Source organism: Gobio gobio (assembly GCF_949357685.1).
Source record: "Gobio gobio genome assembly, chromosome: 22".
In the NCBI taxonomy this organism is placed as follows: Eukaryota; Metazoa; Chordata; class Actinopteri; order Cypriniformes; family Gobionidae; genus Gobio; species Gobio gobio.
The window spans coordinates 14114720-14131873 of record NC_137118.1 but is presented as its reverse complement, the minus strand read 5'-3'; the positions used below and the strand labels follow the sequence as shown (position 1 = coordinate 14131873).

The 17154-nt window shown below is 39.0% G+C and overlaps 1 protein-coding gene across 1 annotated transcript; it reads left to right on the top strand.

Moving 5' to 3' along the window:
• Positions 1–194: 194 nt before the first annotated feature.
• Positions 195–16716, top strand: LOC307118899 (STE20-like serine/threonine-protein kinase). Its single transcript, XM_079804748.1, has 17 exons — positions 195–537; positions 3555–3719; positions 5056–5104; positions 5194–5343; positions 5436–5508; positions 7100–7294; positions 7368–7542; positions 8320–10155; positions 10239–10369; positions 10453–10576; positions 11657–11836; positions 11948–12077; positions 12579–12703; positions 12810–12995; positions 14980–15105; positions 15201–15314; positions 15398–16716. The coding sequence occupies exons 1-17, from the start codon at positions 388–390 to the stop codon at positions 15521–15523; spliced, it is 4035 nt and encodes a 1344-aa protein (XP_079660874.1). The 5' UTR covers positions 195–387; the 3' UTR covers positions 15524–16716.
• The last annotated feature ends 438 nt before the right edge of the window (positions 16717–17154 follow it).

The window sequence follows — 17154 nt, the reverse complement described above, 5'->3', positions numbered from 1 at the left end:
CCCTGAAACCAATCATTCATATCTGTTTATCTAAATCATTATGTTTTATAACAATGGCACTGTGAGTAGCTGCTCAAAAACACACTACAATAGACAGACAGCACAAAGTACATCTCTACAGACACGAGGCGCACATCCTACACATCATAGAGGCCTATATTTTTGAAGGATGTGGTTGCTACTTGCAGCTTCCTGTCTTGCTCTGAGGTGCGCATAAAGGGAGACAATCAAAAACATCTTTGACTTAGAGAGACTCGTACAGTTGTCGAGCGTTGTTTTTATTTTGGGCCAAGATTTTGATCGGTGAATGAGACATTGAGGACCACCGACAGACTAAAGGGACTGGGATTTCTTAAGGAGTTGGGGTGAATTTAAAGGGAGGGAGCCATGACCTCCCTCCTGATGCGTATCTTTCGGTTGGGTGTGGAGAAAAAGCGGATTAGGCACTACGAAAACCTGAAGAGGGATGTGGATCCACACCAGATGTGGGAGACTCTGGGAGAACTGGGGGATGGAGCTTTTGGGAAGGTGTATAAGGTAAGGGATTCAAATGATGATGATGATATATTAAATTCTCTGTTAAATACAAAATAACACACTTGCAATATATTTCTCTCAGGTCATTTACTGCAAACTATATTGGATTTAATGCTAGCACTAAATGTGTTGAAAATAATCACAATAAAACTAGGCCTTATAGGCTACTGACATAGTCTGATCTTATCTGTCATTCAAAGGAAATGCCTCCCTCGTCACACTGGCATGCCAGCTAAACTGACAAACATATTTTGCTAGTAGTTGTTTCTTGTTTAAAAAGTCATAATTATGTAAAATTGTGACTTAAATTATGGAATGCCAAGTCAGATTTTTTTTTTTAAATTGACTTGAAAGGTCAATTATGACATTAAAAAAGTCTCAATTATTTACTAAATAATTATTATGACATGAGATACACTTTGAAGTATTGATTTTCTTAGTATTGCTTTCCGTCTCTGACCTGAGTGGTGATGTTTCGTTCCTAAATGAATCAGTTGGAATTATCTTATCCAATGATTCACTCATAAGTGCACTAACTTGTCGCCACCTACTGGCGTAATGAAGTAGCCTGCAAAAAGAGACACTAAAATACACTTTAGTTGAAATGTTTTATGCAGTATTGCTTATCAAGTAAATTGATCTTGTTTGAATAATGTTTAGATATTTATTTTCTAAAAAACAGCCTGAAAATTTGAATTTCAGATTAATATTTACTGTTTAGGCCTAGAAAACATTTTTTTGAATTAATTTTAGTTTATTTTAAGTTTGGTGTAAATAGATAAAAACATAAAAAAATGTATTTCAGCGTCTTCAGTAGCGTAGTCAGCGTAAGGTTTAAAGGGTTACTTCAGCGATTTAGCATTAAAGGTTAGTTCACCCAAAAATGAAAATTCGTTCATTAATTACTTACCCTCATGTCGTTCGACACTCGTAAGACCTCCGTTCATCTTTGGAACAGAAATGAAGATATTTTAGTTGAAATCTGATGGCTCTGAAAGGCCTCCATTGGCACAATGCACGGTACACTCTCAAGACCCTTAAAAGGTACTAAAGACGTCGTTACAAAGTCCATCTCACTACAGTGGTTCTAAAATAACTTTATGAATCGGCGACAATAGTTTTTGTGCGCAAAAAAACCCTAAATAACGACTTACATAGTGATGACGATTTCAAAACAAAGCATCATGAAGCTTCGAAGCATTATGAATCAGTGAGCCGAATGATGATTCGGATCGCGTGTCAAACCGACAAACTGCTGAAATTTGGCGATTCAAACCGCTGATTGGGCTCACTGATTCATAACGCTTCGAAGCTTCATGATGCCTTGTTTTGAAATCGTCATCACTATGTAAGTCGTTATTTAGGGTTTTTTTTGCGCACAAAAACTATTATCGGCGATTCATAAAGCTAATTATGGTACTTTTCCCCCTCATGTCCCCCTGAGACGAGATAATTATGCATTTTATTTCTGGAAAAAATCCTCCGATGATGCAAATATCGTCATTTTGCGTCATCGGAGGATTTTTTGGCTAGAGACTACAGCCAGTAGAAGGAGCCAGTTCCACATGTTTTCAACCCACCCACATGGGACAGATCTCACTCACAGAATGTAAATGCGCACGGCCGCTCGGATCGGGCATTCATAACGGAGCGGTGCTGAGCAAAGTGAGTGTTTCAACCTTTCAATGAATTCCTATGAAAGTTAAGCTTCCATAGGCATGATCTGAAAGTGCGCCAGACTGGACACGCGCCGAGAATGACTGCCGCGCTTACCTCAGCTCTTCGCTCTCGTGATGAATGAAATCTGGCTCCTGCTGCGTTTGAGACGTGACTTCATTCGGCTCACTCACACTTTATTGAAAAGACACGTTCAGTTGTAGTGTTTATTCTCTAACTGAACGAAATTATTGTATTACTATGAAAATCAAAACAACGGTGGGCGTGGTGTAACGGTGGGCAAGTGATAACCAGTGGCCATGGCTATGGGAGTGACCTCGTTGGGCAGCGAAGCAAGTGCATTCTGGGAGTTGTAGTCTCATCCACATAAGACAAAAATACATTTTCTGTCTTTTCTCAGTCTAGAAGGCACCAAATTCAAAAATAATTTCACATTTATGCTACATAAATGACCCAGTTTAAATACACATTCATCTTCCCAGCACTGAAGTACCCCTTTAAGGATCTTGGTTTTGACGCGATCGACCTGGGTTCGAATCCGCCCATCACATATAACATCGGAAAGGCATTTATTTTCAATAAAAAATAAGAAAAATTTTTAAAAGTGGAAATAAAGTGCCTAACGAAATTATATTTAATAATAATAAAAGCATTTATTGGGTAAGCTTAGAGTTAGGTGTAGGGAGGGATTTTATTGTCCCATTAAGGCGGCATCCATTTAATAATTTTAATAAATATAATCATTTACACATGTTATTATTGCATCCTGTTAATGTACAACAATACTGAGGTGCAAATAGTATGTATCTGCCAAAATAAAGTATACATTTCATGTAATTACTATTTAAACCTATTGAAGATAACTGCTACTTTTACATGGTGTAAATAGAATGTATCACTATTTTCATTTAGTGTGCTATTTCACTTAGTAAATAGAATCTATCGCTATTTGCGCTTAGTGCAAATAGCCGCTGCCTTTTTAAAAAATTGCTTTGAGATGAAAAACATATGTATGCACATTGTTTTACTTGTAGGTTTCCAAGGTGATGAATAACGGGGGTTTAGGGCTATACTGCGGTTTGGCAACTTCCTGTCAAACCAAAATGTGAAAGATCAATGATGGCTTCCTGTTAGTGATTTCAACCTCATATTATTCAACCTCTTTTTTTTCTGCATCCTTCTCTGAAAATGAATCGCACTTTGCAGCTGTACAACTTTCAGCCTCTTTGCAGTTTCTATAAGTGCATGTCTTGCACCGCTTTTATAATTTCGGATTACTTTCATGCACTTTTTTTAGAAGTGACAAAGACAAATGTTACAGTATGTAGTGTTGATCTCAGGCTCACAATCAGACTACGGGGGTCCAGGGAGCTGTTAAAGTGATTGAAGTGCGCAGTGAAGAGCAGCTGGACGACTACATGACTGAGATAGACATCCTAGCAGCCTGTCGCCATGCAAACATCATCTCCTTGCTGGACGCCATCTTCTTTGAGGGCTGGCTCTGGGTAAGCCACATCTGTTTATGGAGGTTTCCCCCGCCAGCTATGGACGCTTGTATGTAACATAGTTTCAATTTTTTTATTTTTTATATTCTGTTATATGGATAGACTATAAATGCTGTATAAAACTCTCTTGCAAGCTTTTTTAAATTTTTCTGCTAGATTTTAAATGCCATTAATGTATAGATTGCATTGTGTTACCCTTGTCCAAGACCCAGGCCTTTAATGTTAAAAATATAAAAATACATCATAAAAATATTGGAGAAAATAGTAATTTAAACAAAGAATGAAATAAATCTCAAATTATTGTGTGACATCATTAATATAATATTTTTGACACCCTCAGTTGTGGTATCATCATGCAGTTCCATCTTAACCAACAATTTTTTCACTGGATATATGAATATATTGTAGTTATTGTAGCTAACCAATATGTGCCATGCCCATTTCCATCATCATCCTTTTTGCCACACACACACACACACACACACACACACACACACACACAAATGTCGGGACATTCCATAGTCGTAATGTTTTTTTATACCGTACAAACCGTATTTTCTATCCCCCTACACTGCCCCTACCCCTAAACCTACCAATCACAGGAAACTGCACAGTTTACTTTCTGTGAAAAAAACCTCATTCTGTATGATTTATAAGCCTTTTGAAAAGTGAGGACATGGGTAACGTCCTCATATTTCACCCTCTCCTTGTAATACCTATGTCATACCCATGTCATTATACACATTTGTGTCCTGATATTTCACAAAAACATGCCCACACACACACACAGCTCTGGAAAAAATTAAAAGACCACTTAACATTGAGAAATCATATATGTGCATATATATGTATGTATGTATGTATGTATGTATGTATGTATGTATATATATATATATATATATATATATATATATATATATATATATATATATATATATATATATATATATATATATATATATATATATATATATATATATATATATATATATATATATATATATATATATATATATATGTATGTATATGTGTGTGTGTGTGTGTGTGTATGTATATATAAATATAAATATTTGCATGTGCATACTGTATATATATTTAAATATGTAAATGTATAAATTACGTAAATGTACATACAAACATATACATAACGTATAAATATATATATATAAGATATATACATTTCCTTCATTTTAGTTTATTAAACACAATGAATCTTTTGAGATGTTATGGGAATGTTCATGACAACTCAGAATAATGACAGAAAATGATAACTCTTCTTTGATGTATGTACATGCACTCTATTTCATTAGATTCTCTGAATGCTTTCTCTTTTTAGATCCTGATTGAATACTGTCCTGGAGGAGCTCTGGATGATATCATGTTGGGTGAGTGTGGAACAGACTTGATACTATTATCATTTATGGTTGTGTCTGTGTGGCGTTATCATACTTTATACATGCTGTGTGTGTTCCAGAGCTGGAGCGCGGCCTTACGGAGCAGCAAATCAGTGAAGTGTGCTGTCAGACTCTACAGGCTCTGTCTTACCTGCACCAGCATCACATTATACACAGAGACCTGAAGGCAGGCAATATTCTGCTCACAATAGATGGACAGGTCAAACTAGGTACAGATATACTGTTCTTTGTTCCCCTCTCACATTTTTACGATTAAATACGCAATGCAGTCTGTGCTGTATCTATTTACATTCTCTTTCAGCTGACTTTGGTGTGTCTGCAAAAAATGACAATACCCTTCAAAAACGATCAACTTTCATTGGAACTCCATACTGGTGAGACTCCCTTCTGTCATCATTTACTCACCCTTGTATTATTTCATATAAGAAAAAAGTCATACAGATCAACAGGAGGGTGAGTAAAAGAGAATTATACATTTTGGGTACACTATCCCTTTAAAGTGCCCCTATTATGCTTTTTCGGATATTATCTTTCATATAGGGTGTAATACAGCGGTCTGCAGAGTTTTAAAGATCAAAGTGCTTGATAAATGGAGTTATTGTCTCTCAAAAGAAAGAACTGATTCTGAACTGCCTGAAATGAGTCGTCAGTAATTACAGTCTTAGTTCCTGCAAGAACCTACACTATATTGCCAAATGTTTTGGGACGCCTGCCTTTGCAACCACATTAACTTTAATGACATCCCATTCTTAACCCGTAGGGTTTAATTTGGAGTTTGCCCACCCTTTGCAGCTATAACAGCTTCAACTCCACAAGGTTTAGGAGTGTGTTTATGGGAATTTTTGACCATTCTTCAAGAGGCGCATTTGTGAGGTCAGACACTGATTTTAGAAGAGAAGGCCCGACTCACAGTCTCCGCTCTAATTCATCCCACAGGTCAGGACTCTCCACACAGTCAAGTTCTTCCACACCAAACTCGCTCATCCATGTCTTTATGGTCCTTGCTTTGTGCACTGGTGTGCAGTCATGTTGGAACAGGAAGAGGCCATCCCCAAACTGTTCCCACAAAGTTGTGAGCATGAAAATGTCCAAAATGTCTTGATATGCTGAAGCATTAAGAGTTCCTTTCACTGGAACTAAGGGGCCTAGCCCAACCCCTGAAAAGCGAACCCCACACCATAATCCCACCTCCACCAAACTTTACACTTGGCACATTGCAGTCTGGCAAGTACTGTTCACCTGGCAACCGCCAAACCCAGACTTGTCCATCGGATTGCCAGACAGAGAAGGGTGATTCGTCACTCCAGAGAACACGTCTCAACTGCTCTAGAGCACCTGAATTTAATGATTTGGAGGGGTGTTCTAATACTTTTGACAATATTGTGTACATAGGCTTGTAAAACAATGTACATAATGCCAGCCTATGGTCTTCATTGGCTACTCACGATCAATGTCTACTTCGACCCGCCCTCAAACACTGTAGTTGAGATTTGGTTCATGTTGTTGACGTGTTCGCTGTTTTCTGGGCTCGAATTGATACTGTAAAACTGACTCCCTTGTTACTGTTCGTATCACTGTGGAGTTGAAATTCAGATATGGTAATGGGTGTTTCATTTCCAAAATGCGCTGTAAGTGGAGGGTTAGGGTTTTAAAAAGATTTAATCTGAATCAGAGTGTTTTAGAGAGACAGAATCCTTTATCAAACCATTTCAGACACTGTGGAAAAAGAGGTGATGCTGCAATGTGTGATATGAGAAAATTCAAGTTTTATTTTGACCTTGAATGCATGTAAACCTGTTGTAGGAGACCTCCAAAACAAAAGAAGGAACCTTTAAAATAGCATAATAGGGGCCCTTTAAATTATATAACTACATGAAAGTTAACACAATTAAATTATTCCTCTGAAAACAACCATTCTGTCACTAAAAAGAACCGTTAGATCATCAAAATATTTTGTCTTTCAAGGATGGCACCGGAGGTGATTATGTGTGAAACGTCGAAGGACAATCCCTACTCCTCTAAAGCTGACATCTGGTCATTGGGCATCACTTTAATTGAGGCTGCTGAGATGGAGCCCCCTCATCATTCTCTCAACCCTATGAGGGTCCTGCTGAAGATCACCAAGTCTCCACCACCCACACTCTCAAATCCTCGCCATTGGTGGGTCTTCACTTCTTCGTCACCTCTCTGGATCTGCTAAGAGGTTTAGGCTTACCCTGATTTCTGTCACCAGGTCATCACATTTCCAAGATTTTCTACGGAGGACCTTGCAGAAGAACCCAGAGGCTCGTTGGGGTGCCCAACAGCTCATGGCCCACCCTTTCTCTTATGCAGGACGAGACGGACGAGCCCTTAAAGAACTTGTCGCTGAGGCCAAAGCAGAGGTCACTGAGGTCATAGAAGCTGAGGTAAACACACAATGTTCATTAAAAATTAACAATTAATAAATGATTAATTAAATAAATAATGTAATCGATAATTTGAATTCGTCATTTATTCAGAAATACATTAATACAATGAAAAATGCAATGATATTTCTGAATTGATAATACATGATATTTGTTAAGAAATACACTTATGTTGAAAGGTTTGGGGTCAGTGTTGAAAGGTTTGGGGTCAGTCACATTTTTTTAAAGTACTTTTATTCAGCAAGATGTATTAAATTGATCAAAAGAAATTTATATTTAAAAAATGTTTTATTATATATTATATTATATACAAGTATTAAGCAGGACTGTTTTCAACATTGATAATAATAATAAATGTTTCTTGAGTATTTAATCAGCATATTAGAATGATTTCTGAAGAATCGTGTGACACTGAACACTATAGGAATTATGCCGAATAAATTACATTAAAATAAACAAAACAAATTGTAATAATAATATTCATAATATTCCTGTTTTTAAAATATTTTTGATCAAATAAATGCAGCCTTGGTGACAATAAGAGACTTCTTTCAAAAACATAAATAAATAAAAAATATGAAATTCTGACATGGCTTCATGGTGTAATGAAAATATTTTATTACTTTTTACTTTATGGTTACACCATATGATATTTTTAGGGTCATTAAGTTGAAACTTTTTTTAGAAAACTTAACTACGTTAACTCAAAAAAAAAGAAAACTGTTGTTAGACCTGTGAAACAAACATAATCCATTTTCTGCATTTATTCAACTGCAGTTAGATTTCCAATGTTCTGGGAAAGAGCCGGTCGCCACAGAGTCGGAGCAAACAGCGACACAACCAGGACAAACCATTGAAGAACAAGGACCACAAGAACCTGAGAGCCCTCAAAAGACCTGTGTTCCAGATGCTGTTCCTCAGTCTCCCACCAACTCAGAGCCAAAACCTGAGTTTAAAGTAACCCGCAGGGCTTCCCAGGCCACAGATAAAGCTCAGAAGAGGGCAAGACGCCTCTCTGTTCCAGGAAATCTGCTCTCGTTTCTGACCGGGAGCTCCCGTCGTTGCAAATCTGGATTCTGGGGTGACAATCCACCCGCTCAAGGAACTAAAGACTCTGAAAATTCAAGCGCAGCACAAACTTGCCCTTCAGATGGCAATGAAAGTGAAATTACTGATAAACCGATGGAGCAAATTTCTGACGTAGTTGATGCTCCAAGTAATAAGGTCGCTGACACCAAAGAAAAGGAAGCTAGAGTAGAAATTGACAAGGAGGAAGCCCAAAACTTAAACCACTCAAGCAAACCAGAACAAACACAGTTACTGACAGATTCATCTGAAAAGGAAACACTAGATTTTACCAAGGAGGACACTGACGCTGATGAAGAAAACAATGGCAATGTGAAGTCTGTTGATTCTGGAAACGATGACCAAACTTTTTGGAAATCCCTCCAAAAACCTGCTGTTATCGACAAAGACACAACACATCCACAGAACACACTGGTTACAGCTTTGTGTTTGGAAACACCACTAGCTAAAACAGCTGAAAGGAATGAGGGAAATTATAAATACATGTACCTTGATTTGGCCTGTTCTTTGAAAACTTTAAATTCTCCTCTCACAGTTGATATTAACAAAAGCTTAACTGTTGAGATGCCTAATAATGTTCCTGAAGAAGTTCCTGACCTTAAGAAAGCAGAAGAGACAACTGAACCATCAGAAAATGACACTGTAGAAGAAAAAACTGAGGCAGAAATAGAAGAACCAGCTGAACTGGAGACAGATGGAGGAACAGGGGATGAAACAAAAGAGGAAAGCTGTGAAAGTGACAAGGATGTTAGTGCAGGGACAGAAGAACATATAACGACCAGAGAAGATCATATTACCATGAAGGTAGAGTTTGAGGATATCAAAGAAGCTGTCAACGAAGAGCATGTTACCACTGAAGTCGGCTATGAAGATGTCAACTCAAGAAATGAAAAGTCTGAGGAAGAGAAAAGCTGTGAAAAAGACAAGGATCTCGTTCCAGAAACAGAGGAAGAGGAATGTTCAACCAGCAAGGAAGAAGTTACTATGGAGGTTGATCAAAACGAAAACAGCGAGAACACAAGAGAATCTGAGGAGATGGAAACACCAACCCAAAATGAGATGACAAAGATCATTGATTCACAGATGCCAGAGTTGTCATGTCAAAATAAAGAAGAGATCAACTCTGATGGAGAAAAGAACATCGTTGGTAACGAAGAAGATGCTGTTGGAGAGAGGGCAAGTCTAACAGAAATCTCTTCTAAACAAAAAGAAGATGGCACAGATTCAGAGGAACCTCAGCAAGAGCTTCAAACGAATACAAATAGTACAAAGAATGTTACAGGAGAGCAATCAAAACATCTAGGCGAAGATAAAACAGATGTTCCTGGACCAAAGTTGAAAAAGCAAGTGATGTTTACTTTTCAGGAGGATAAAAACGAGCAAGAAAGGCCACATGCAAATGGCTTGAAAGATTCAGATGTAACGCCAACACATGGATCTAATGGATCCACACCTAAGGAATCTAATGAAGACGCATTTCAACCTCTTTCTTCAACCGAGCCTCCACTGTCTCCTGGGTTTGAAGTGGTGAGTGTGAAACAAACAACTAGCTAAAAACATTAGCAACCAGTCAAATTTAACACAATCGTTCCCTATTTGTGCTAATTCAGGAAACGCACCCAAGCAGACGAACCGTTAAAAGGACACGTAAATTTTTGGTGGATGGTCGTGAGGTCAGTGTCACCACTTCCAAAGTGGTTAGTGAAGGAGACAGCAAGGAACAACAAATGCGCTACAACAGGTAACAAGTCTTAATGCTTTAGGGTGGACATGGGAAAACGGAAGCATCACATTCTGAATGTATGTGTTCGGGGGTGTTTGCAGACGGCAAGAGCTGCACGCGTTGAAGCTCTTGCAGAGAGAAGAGCAGAGAGAACATGCCCAGCTGGAGCAGAAACTACAGCAGCAGCGAGAGCAGATGTTCCGCCATATAGAACAAGAGATGACCGTAAGCCACATGCACCACAGCCCTTTGGTCTCTGTTAGCAACTTAAGACATGCTATAAAATATAAATGTTTCCATTAGGGTTGTTGTCTAAAGTACAGGTAAAGTACAGATCATTAAAGATAAATAAAAAATAAATAATCGCATTGGCAGCCACAGATTCGCAATATATTAGCACCGTATCATTTGTTTGGCCTAGAATCTACTATTTATTTATATTTTGTTGATACCAGTCAATGTTGAAAATAATTTTGTATGCCTATTTTAAGATTTAGATCATCATCTATCAATAAATTAAAGGTGTAGCCATAGATTTTGGCTAATATTTAACCATTTATAACTTTTACTAAACCATACCACTTTCCTTAAGTGCATGTCGAAGTACAAAAACTTTTACAAATGTTACTTTGACATGCGTGGACTTATTTTTGCTTATTTAAACACTGTACTGTTTTCTAAAGCAGAATTCAAAAGGAATATTTATGCATTTTTCAAACTGTACATTAATATAAATGCCTAAATTCGCCTGTAACATACAAACTATTATTTTTGTTACATTTTAACATTTTATTTCATTTTTTTTTATAAATTTGTATTAATCATTATTATTATGTTATTATTATTTTTATGTTTTCATTTTGTCAGCATAAGACAAATGGAAAAAAAATCAAATAATTTTTTTTTCTTTTTATTGTTCACCGGCCAAAAATTGCAACATTGTAAACTAAAACTAATAAAACAGTTTTCACTAATTGTAATAAAGCTAAAATAAAAAATATAATGAAATAAAATAATTAAATTAAATATAAAATAAAATAGATGAAAACTTACAAAACTTAAATGAAAATGACAAATGTTGCCTTGTTTTAGTTGAAGTAAAAAGATAACTAAAATAAAATAACTATATGAAAATATGAACATAAACTAATACTAAAATAACACTGAACTGCAAAAGTATTAGCACAGTCTCCTCAATAAGCAGGATGTGAGGTAATAATTCATAACCATAAATATGAGCACTAGAAATAAAAATGCTTGCCCATTAATAACCTCAGTCTCAGCTGTATGTTTATCCTGTTACAGAGCAAGAAGCAGTACTATGACGGTGAGCTTGAGAGACTTGAGAAACAGTACCAGCAGCAAAGCGGTCAGATGGAGGCTGAGCACACATCCCGGCTCAGGGAGGACGCGCGGAGGCTCAAGGCCCAGCAGGAGAAAGAGCTGACCCGCAAGAGCAGTGCACTGAAAGCGGACCCCAAAGAGGTACAGACTGCTCCATTTACCCACACTGACACAGAACTAGGATGAATGCATGAATACAGTGACCACACTAAATAGGCCTAAACGCATGAAAACAGTGTATTTCTATTTTAGGAGCAGCGGTTCCTGCAGAAGCAGCAGCAGGAGCTGAATGATGCTCTGCAGAAGGGCGTTCAGGAACACAAGAGGAAGGTGGCGTCCATGGAGTGGGAGATTACAGTCAAATCTCAGCAGCTCAAGCGAGGTAAATATGCCACTGCTAAAAAACGTATTTATGTAATTTTTACAAAAATCACTATTTATGACTGTACTTGGTCATAAAAATGTCTAAAAATATAGATAAATGTAACCGTAAATAATGAATTGATAAATCATTTTTAAATTGCATTTATATGTCGATAAAATTGAATTAATATTCAATACTAAATTAAGTGATAAAATCAACTAAAATAAGGTGATAAAATTAAGGAATTTTAAACAAAAATGTTAAGTAACTTTTCAAATGAACAAACAATTTTTACAAACCATTTATTTATACATGTCCGTTGGGAGCAATGCAACTCCAGAATGATAGGAAAGACATCATTAAAGTAATCCATGTGACTCCATTGGTTTAACCTCAATTTTATGAGGCGACACGAATGCTTTGTTTGCACAAAAAAACATAATTTACCACTTACATATACAGGAGAATGTTTGGTAGTATGTGATTCTAAACATACACACTGTTTCCTTCTTTCTCAAGCTCGGGAGGCAATAATTTGGGAATTAGAACAGCGCCATCTACAGGAAAAGTACCACCTATTCAAACAGCAGGTGAAGGAGCAGTACTCCCTACAGAGACAGCAGCTGAGCAAGAGACACAACAAGGTAAATTATGTGGTAACCTCCAAAAGCATTCTGCATCCTGTTTTGTATTTATCTTCTTGTTTTTCTGTACCTTATCCTGACCAGTCTTTTTTGGCTCTTATGGCAGGATAAGGAGAGAGCGTCTCGGTTCCAGCAGGCTCTTCTAGATGAGCAGAAGTCATTGCAGGCCCAGGAGAGAGCATCCTTCCATAAGGCCCAAAAAGCTGAAGCAAAGTCTCGTTTGAATCAGTTCAAAATGGAGCTCAGGAAGCAGGGTGTGAGCGGCCCAGAGCAGCGGCAACGTCTCACACAGGTTTGAATTCATAAGCCTTTGAGTGTTAAAACATTATGTAGTAAAATAAACTTACACTTTGAATAAGGCCGTTTTCAAACCTGGATCGTTTGTTTAGGAACTTGGCACATTTTCTACCTTAGTTCGGTTTGTTTAGGCATATATGAACATGACAAAGCGTTCAGATCCGCGACAAAACAATCGGTCTGAGATCCTGAAAACAAACTCTGGAGTGGGATTCATTTCATAGGACCAGTAACATTTGATTTACATTTTAGATGAGGTTTAGGGGGGTGAGTGTAACGCCCGTACGTAAACCTCACTCCCCTGGCCTTAAGAGGCTCACTAGCAACTGGCGCTAGAGGCACGTCCGCCTCTCACGCCGGAGACCCCGGTTTGAATCCCGCTCAGAGTGGGTCGAGTAGAATCAGTTACATTTGGTGCCGTGACTCCGATGGGAGTGAGGTTTAGGGGGGTGAGTGTAACAGACGTGTATGTAAACCGCACTCCCCTGGGTTCAAGAAGTGTGCTAACGACTGATGCTAGAAACACGCCCGCTCTCTCACCGGATACCCCGGGTTCGAATCCCGCTCGGAGCGGGTCGTGTAGCACTGATTACATTTGGTGCCGTGACCCGGATGGGAGTGAGTGTAACAGATAACTCCCCTGGCCTCAAGAGGCGTGCTAGCAACTGGCGCTAGAGGCACGTCCGCCTCTAACGCCGGAGACCCCGGTTTGAATCCCGCTCAGAGTGGGTCGAGTAGAATCAGTTACATTTGGTGCCGTGATCAGGATGGGAGTGAGATTTAGGGGGGTGAGTGTAACAGACGTGCATGTAAACCTCACTCCCCTGGGTTCAAGAAGTGTGCTTGCGACTGATGCTAGAGACACGCCCGCTCTCTCACCGGAGACCCCGGGTTCGAATCCCGCTCGGAGCGGGTCGAGTAGCACCGATTACATTTGGTGCCGTGACCCGGATGGGAGTGAGTGTAACAGATGCGTGTAAACCTCACTCCCCTGGCCTCAAGAGGCATGCTAGCGACTGATGCTAGAGGCACACCTGCCTCAAACACCCGCCTCCCACGCCAGAGACCCCGGTTTGCTTCCCGCTCAGAGTGGGTCGAGTAGAATCAGTTACATTTGGTGCCGTGACCCGGATGGGAGTGAGTCTAACAGATGCGTGTAAACCTCACTCCCCTGGCCTTCACTAGCAACTGACGCTAGAGGCACGTCCACCTCTCACGCCGGAGACCCCGGTTTAAAGCCCGCTCAGAGTGGGTCGAGTAGAATCAGTTACAATTGGTGCCGTGACCCGGGTGGGAGTGAGGTTTAGAGGGGTGAGTGTGTAACAGACGTGCGTGTAAACCTCACTCCCCTGGGTTCAGGAAGTACGCTAGTGACTGACGCTAGAGACACGCCCGCTTTCTCACCGGATACCCCGGGTTCGAATTTCGGAGCGGGTTGAGTAGCATCGATTACGTTTGGTGCCGTGACCTGGATGGGAGTGAGTGTAACAGATGCATGTAAACCTCACTCCCCTGGCCTCAAGAGGTGTGCTAGCAACTGATGCTAGAGGCACACCTGTCTCCAACACCCGCCTCCCACGCCGGAGACCCCGGTTCGAATCCTGCTCAGAACGGGTCAAGTAGGACCAGTTACACATGTTAAGAATGTTGTCCCGACGAAGCCTTAATTCCTTCTCAAAATGATAAAGTAATATAATGACAGCTTTAAAGAAAACCACAGTAAGCCCGCAGAGCTGTTGTCTACCCATCCTGATGGATGACAGCTATGAGTGGAAACCTGAAACATAAACAGGTGCACTCTGACCCGTGAGAGGACAGTTTACTCGCACATGACTTGTATTAACATTGTTGCCTTGTGAAAGTGAACCGAACCAAGTAGAAATGGCACCATTTAATCCCTGTTTCAGAACAAAGCGAACTCCCTAAAACGAAACAGTTGCAATTGATAAAGTTTGTTCTCTCTGCTTTTGCGTCCTCAGTTTCTGTCAGAGGAGGAAGCCAGACAGAAGCAAGAGAGACAGAGTCTTCAAGAAAGTCATGAGAACCAATTAAAAGCGGTGCAGGAACAATGTGATGTCAGTACAGCTGAACTACAGCAGCTTCAGGTACATCAACGACAGTGTGTCTATCTATAGCCTTACAGTGTTTTCATATTGAGGGAAGGTGATTCTCAGTGTCAATGTGTTTGAATGGGTTTTAGAATGAGAAGCTTCAAGTTCTTGTGGACATGGAGAAGAAAAAGATCAAAGCTCTAGAGGACGAGCACACTCTGGAGCTCAACGAATGGAGAGATAAGCTTGCATGCAGAAAAGAGGTAACGGATAGTAAAAGTCAAATTTGAGGTTTAAAGCTTTAAATTGGGCAAATACGTGACGACTGTTGTATGCGTATATTTAGGTGTTAGAGGAAGATTTGGCTCGCAGACGTAGAGAAAAAGAAGGAACCAGGAGACGAAGCAGTGAGCCGGAAAACCGACATGCAGCTCGTCGTCCAAAGTTCTTCCATAACCTAAGCTTCTCCTGACAAAGTGAAGGAATACACTAAACCCTAATGTCATTATATACAGTAATACAGTACACTGACATTCAAAAGTTTGGTGTCAGTAAGAATTTTTTTTAAAGATGCAATATGTAAAAAAAATTCTGTAAAATATCCAAAAACCACTAGGCCAGTGTTATATATTTTGTTCAGTTGAGTACTTACAATATCCCAAAATGTTTCTAACTATTTGTAAAACGTGAGAAATCGCAATTTTAACCAAGTAACCGGGACGTGTGAGGGAGTCGCCTGTCGATTGCGTCATATCTACGTTACCCTCTGGTTTTATTTTGAAGAAACGCTTTACCCTTACTGCAGTGTGCAACAAGTGTCATAACAGCACGTCGAGTGAACGCACAGAGTAACGTCATCACGTCATTTTAAACACACTCAGATGTATCTAATATGATATACAGAGCTGCGTTATCGTGTTGATCGTGTTGGTAAGTACTCTGTGTATCCTTAAATTCTTTTTTTACAACACCGGCAAAGTTCGTTTACACTCATCTTTTTCTTCTAACGTTAGGCTACTTATTCCAGCGTGCGTGCAGACATGGTTGCCAAGTTTTTACAAGAAAACCCGCCCAATTGCTAACGTTCCTCAAAACTAGCCAAAAACAAGCCCAATAGCTTTCCAGGGGGGGTTCTCCAGGAAAAAAAGGCATTTGGGGGGTAAAATATGTGTTATTTTGGAAGGACTGCCTGTTAAAATTCGCATTCCTGGGTCTGTATATCACATAATTGGGGTCGCTTCAACCCGTGGACTTGGCAACACAGTGCAGTTGAGTTCTGTTGACATTTGACAACTAACATTATGCGTCGCTCGGTCGCTCCGTTGCTCTGATTGGTTGTAGGTCTATCCAATTGAGGTCTTTCCTGGTTCGGTTGAAACACACTCCATAATCACATCCCAACGGAACAGTATCAGACTCATATTCTGACTAGAATTGAGTATGACGACGTCAGGCTAACACTGAAGACTGAAAATTCAGTAAATTCAGTAAATTACATTTTAACATGTATTAAAATTGTGAAATGGATTATCAAAAAAGAAAACAACATGCAGGGCGGGATTTGGTTCTATACATCGGTTGTTGATTGGACGTAGGCAGATCTAAATGCGAGCTTGCAGTAATTTATGAACAAAAGGGGCGGGGTTTAAGTGGAATTACGAGGTCAAAAAATTTAATATAATTAAACACATGCAGTGAATCTATAACATGCATTTTAAAAAAATTTGAATTTCTACTTCATGCTTACTTTAAATTATAATAATATAATATTTTATAATATAGCGTTGGTGAGCATAAGAGACTTCTTTCAAAAGCATTAAAACATCTTACTGACCCCAAACTTTTGAACAGTAGTATGCGTGTTTGTATGGGGCTTGATGTCTCACTGGGAAAGTTATTTTATTAATTAATTTAGTTTTCAAATACAGATATATTATGGAAGAGGGCTTTTTACGTAATATTTTGAGATATTTTTCGTTTAGTGTGATAACATGCTCCACTATCAAAGACAGAAATGGACTATGATCAAGAAAACATGCAACTATATACAGTATGGATGGACATTTGGGTTTCAGTTCAGAAGTTTATGTATTTTTGTAAATA

What these genes read in the sequence shown, in the direction of transcription:
- LOC307118899 (XM_079804748.1), top strand. Translation starts at nt 388, where the DNA reads ATGACCTCCCTCCTGATGCGTATCTTTCGGTTGGGTGTGGAGAAAAAG. An exon ending in TCTGGATGATATCATGTTGG is followed by an intron (nt 5,105 to 5,193) that starts GTGAGTGTGGAA and finishes TGTGTGTTCCAG; the next exon opens with AGCTGGAGCGCGGCCTTACG. An exon ending in AGATGGACAGGTCAAACTAG is followed by an intron (nt 5,344 to 5,435) that starts GTACAGATATAC and finishes ATTCTCTTTCAG; the next exon opens with CTGACTTTGGTGTGTCTGCA.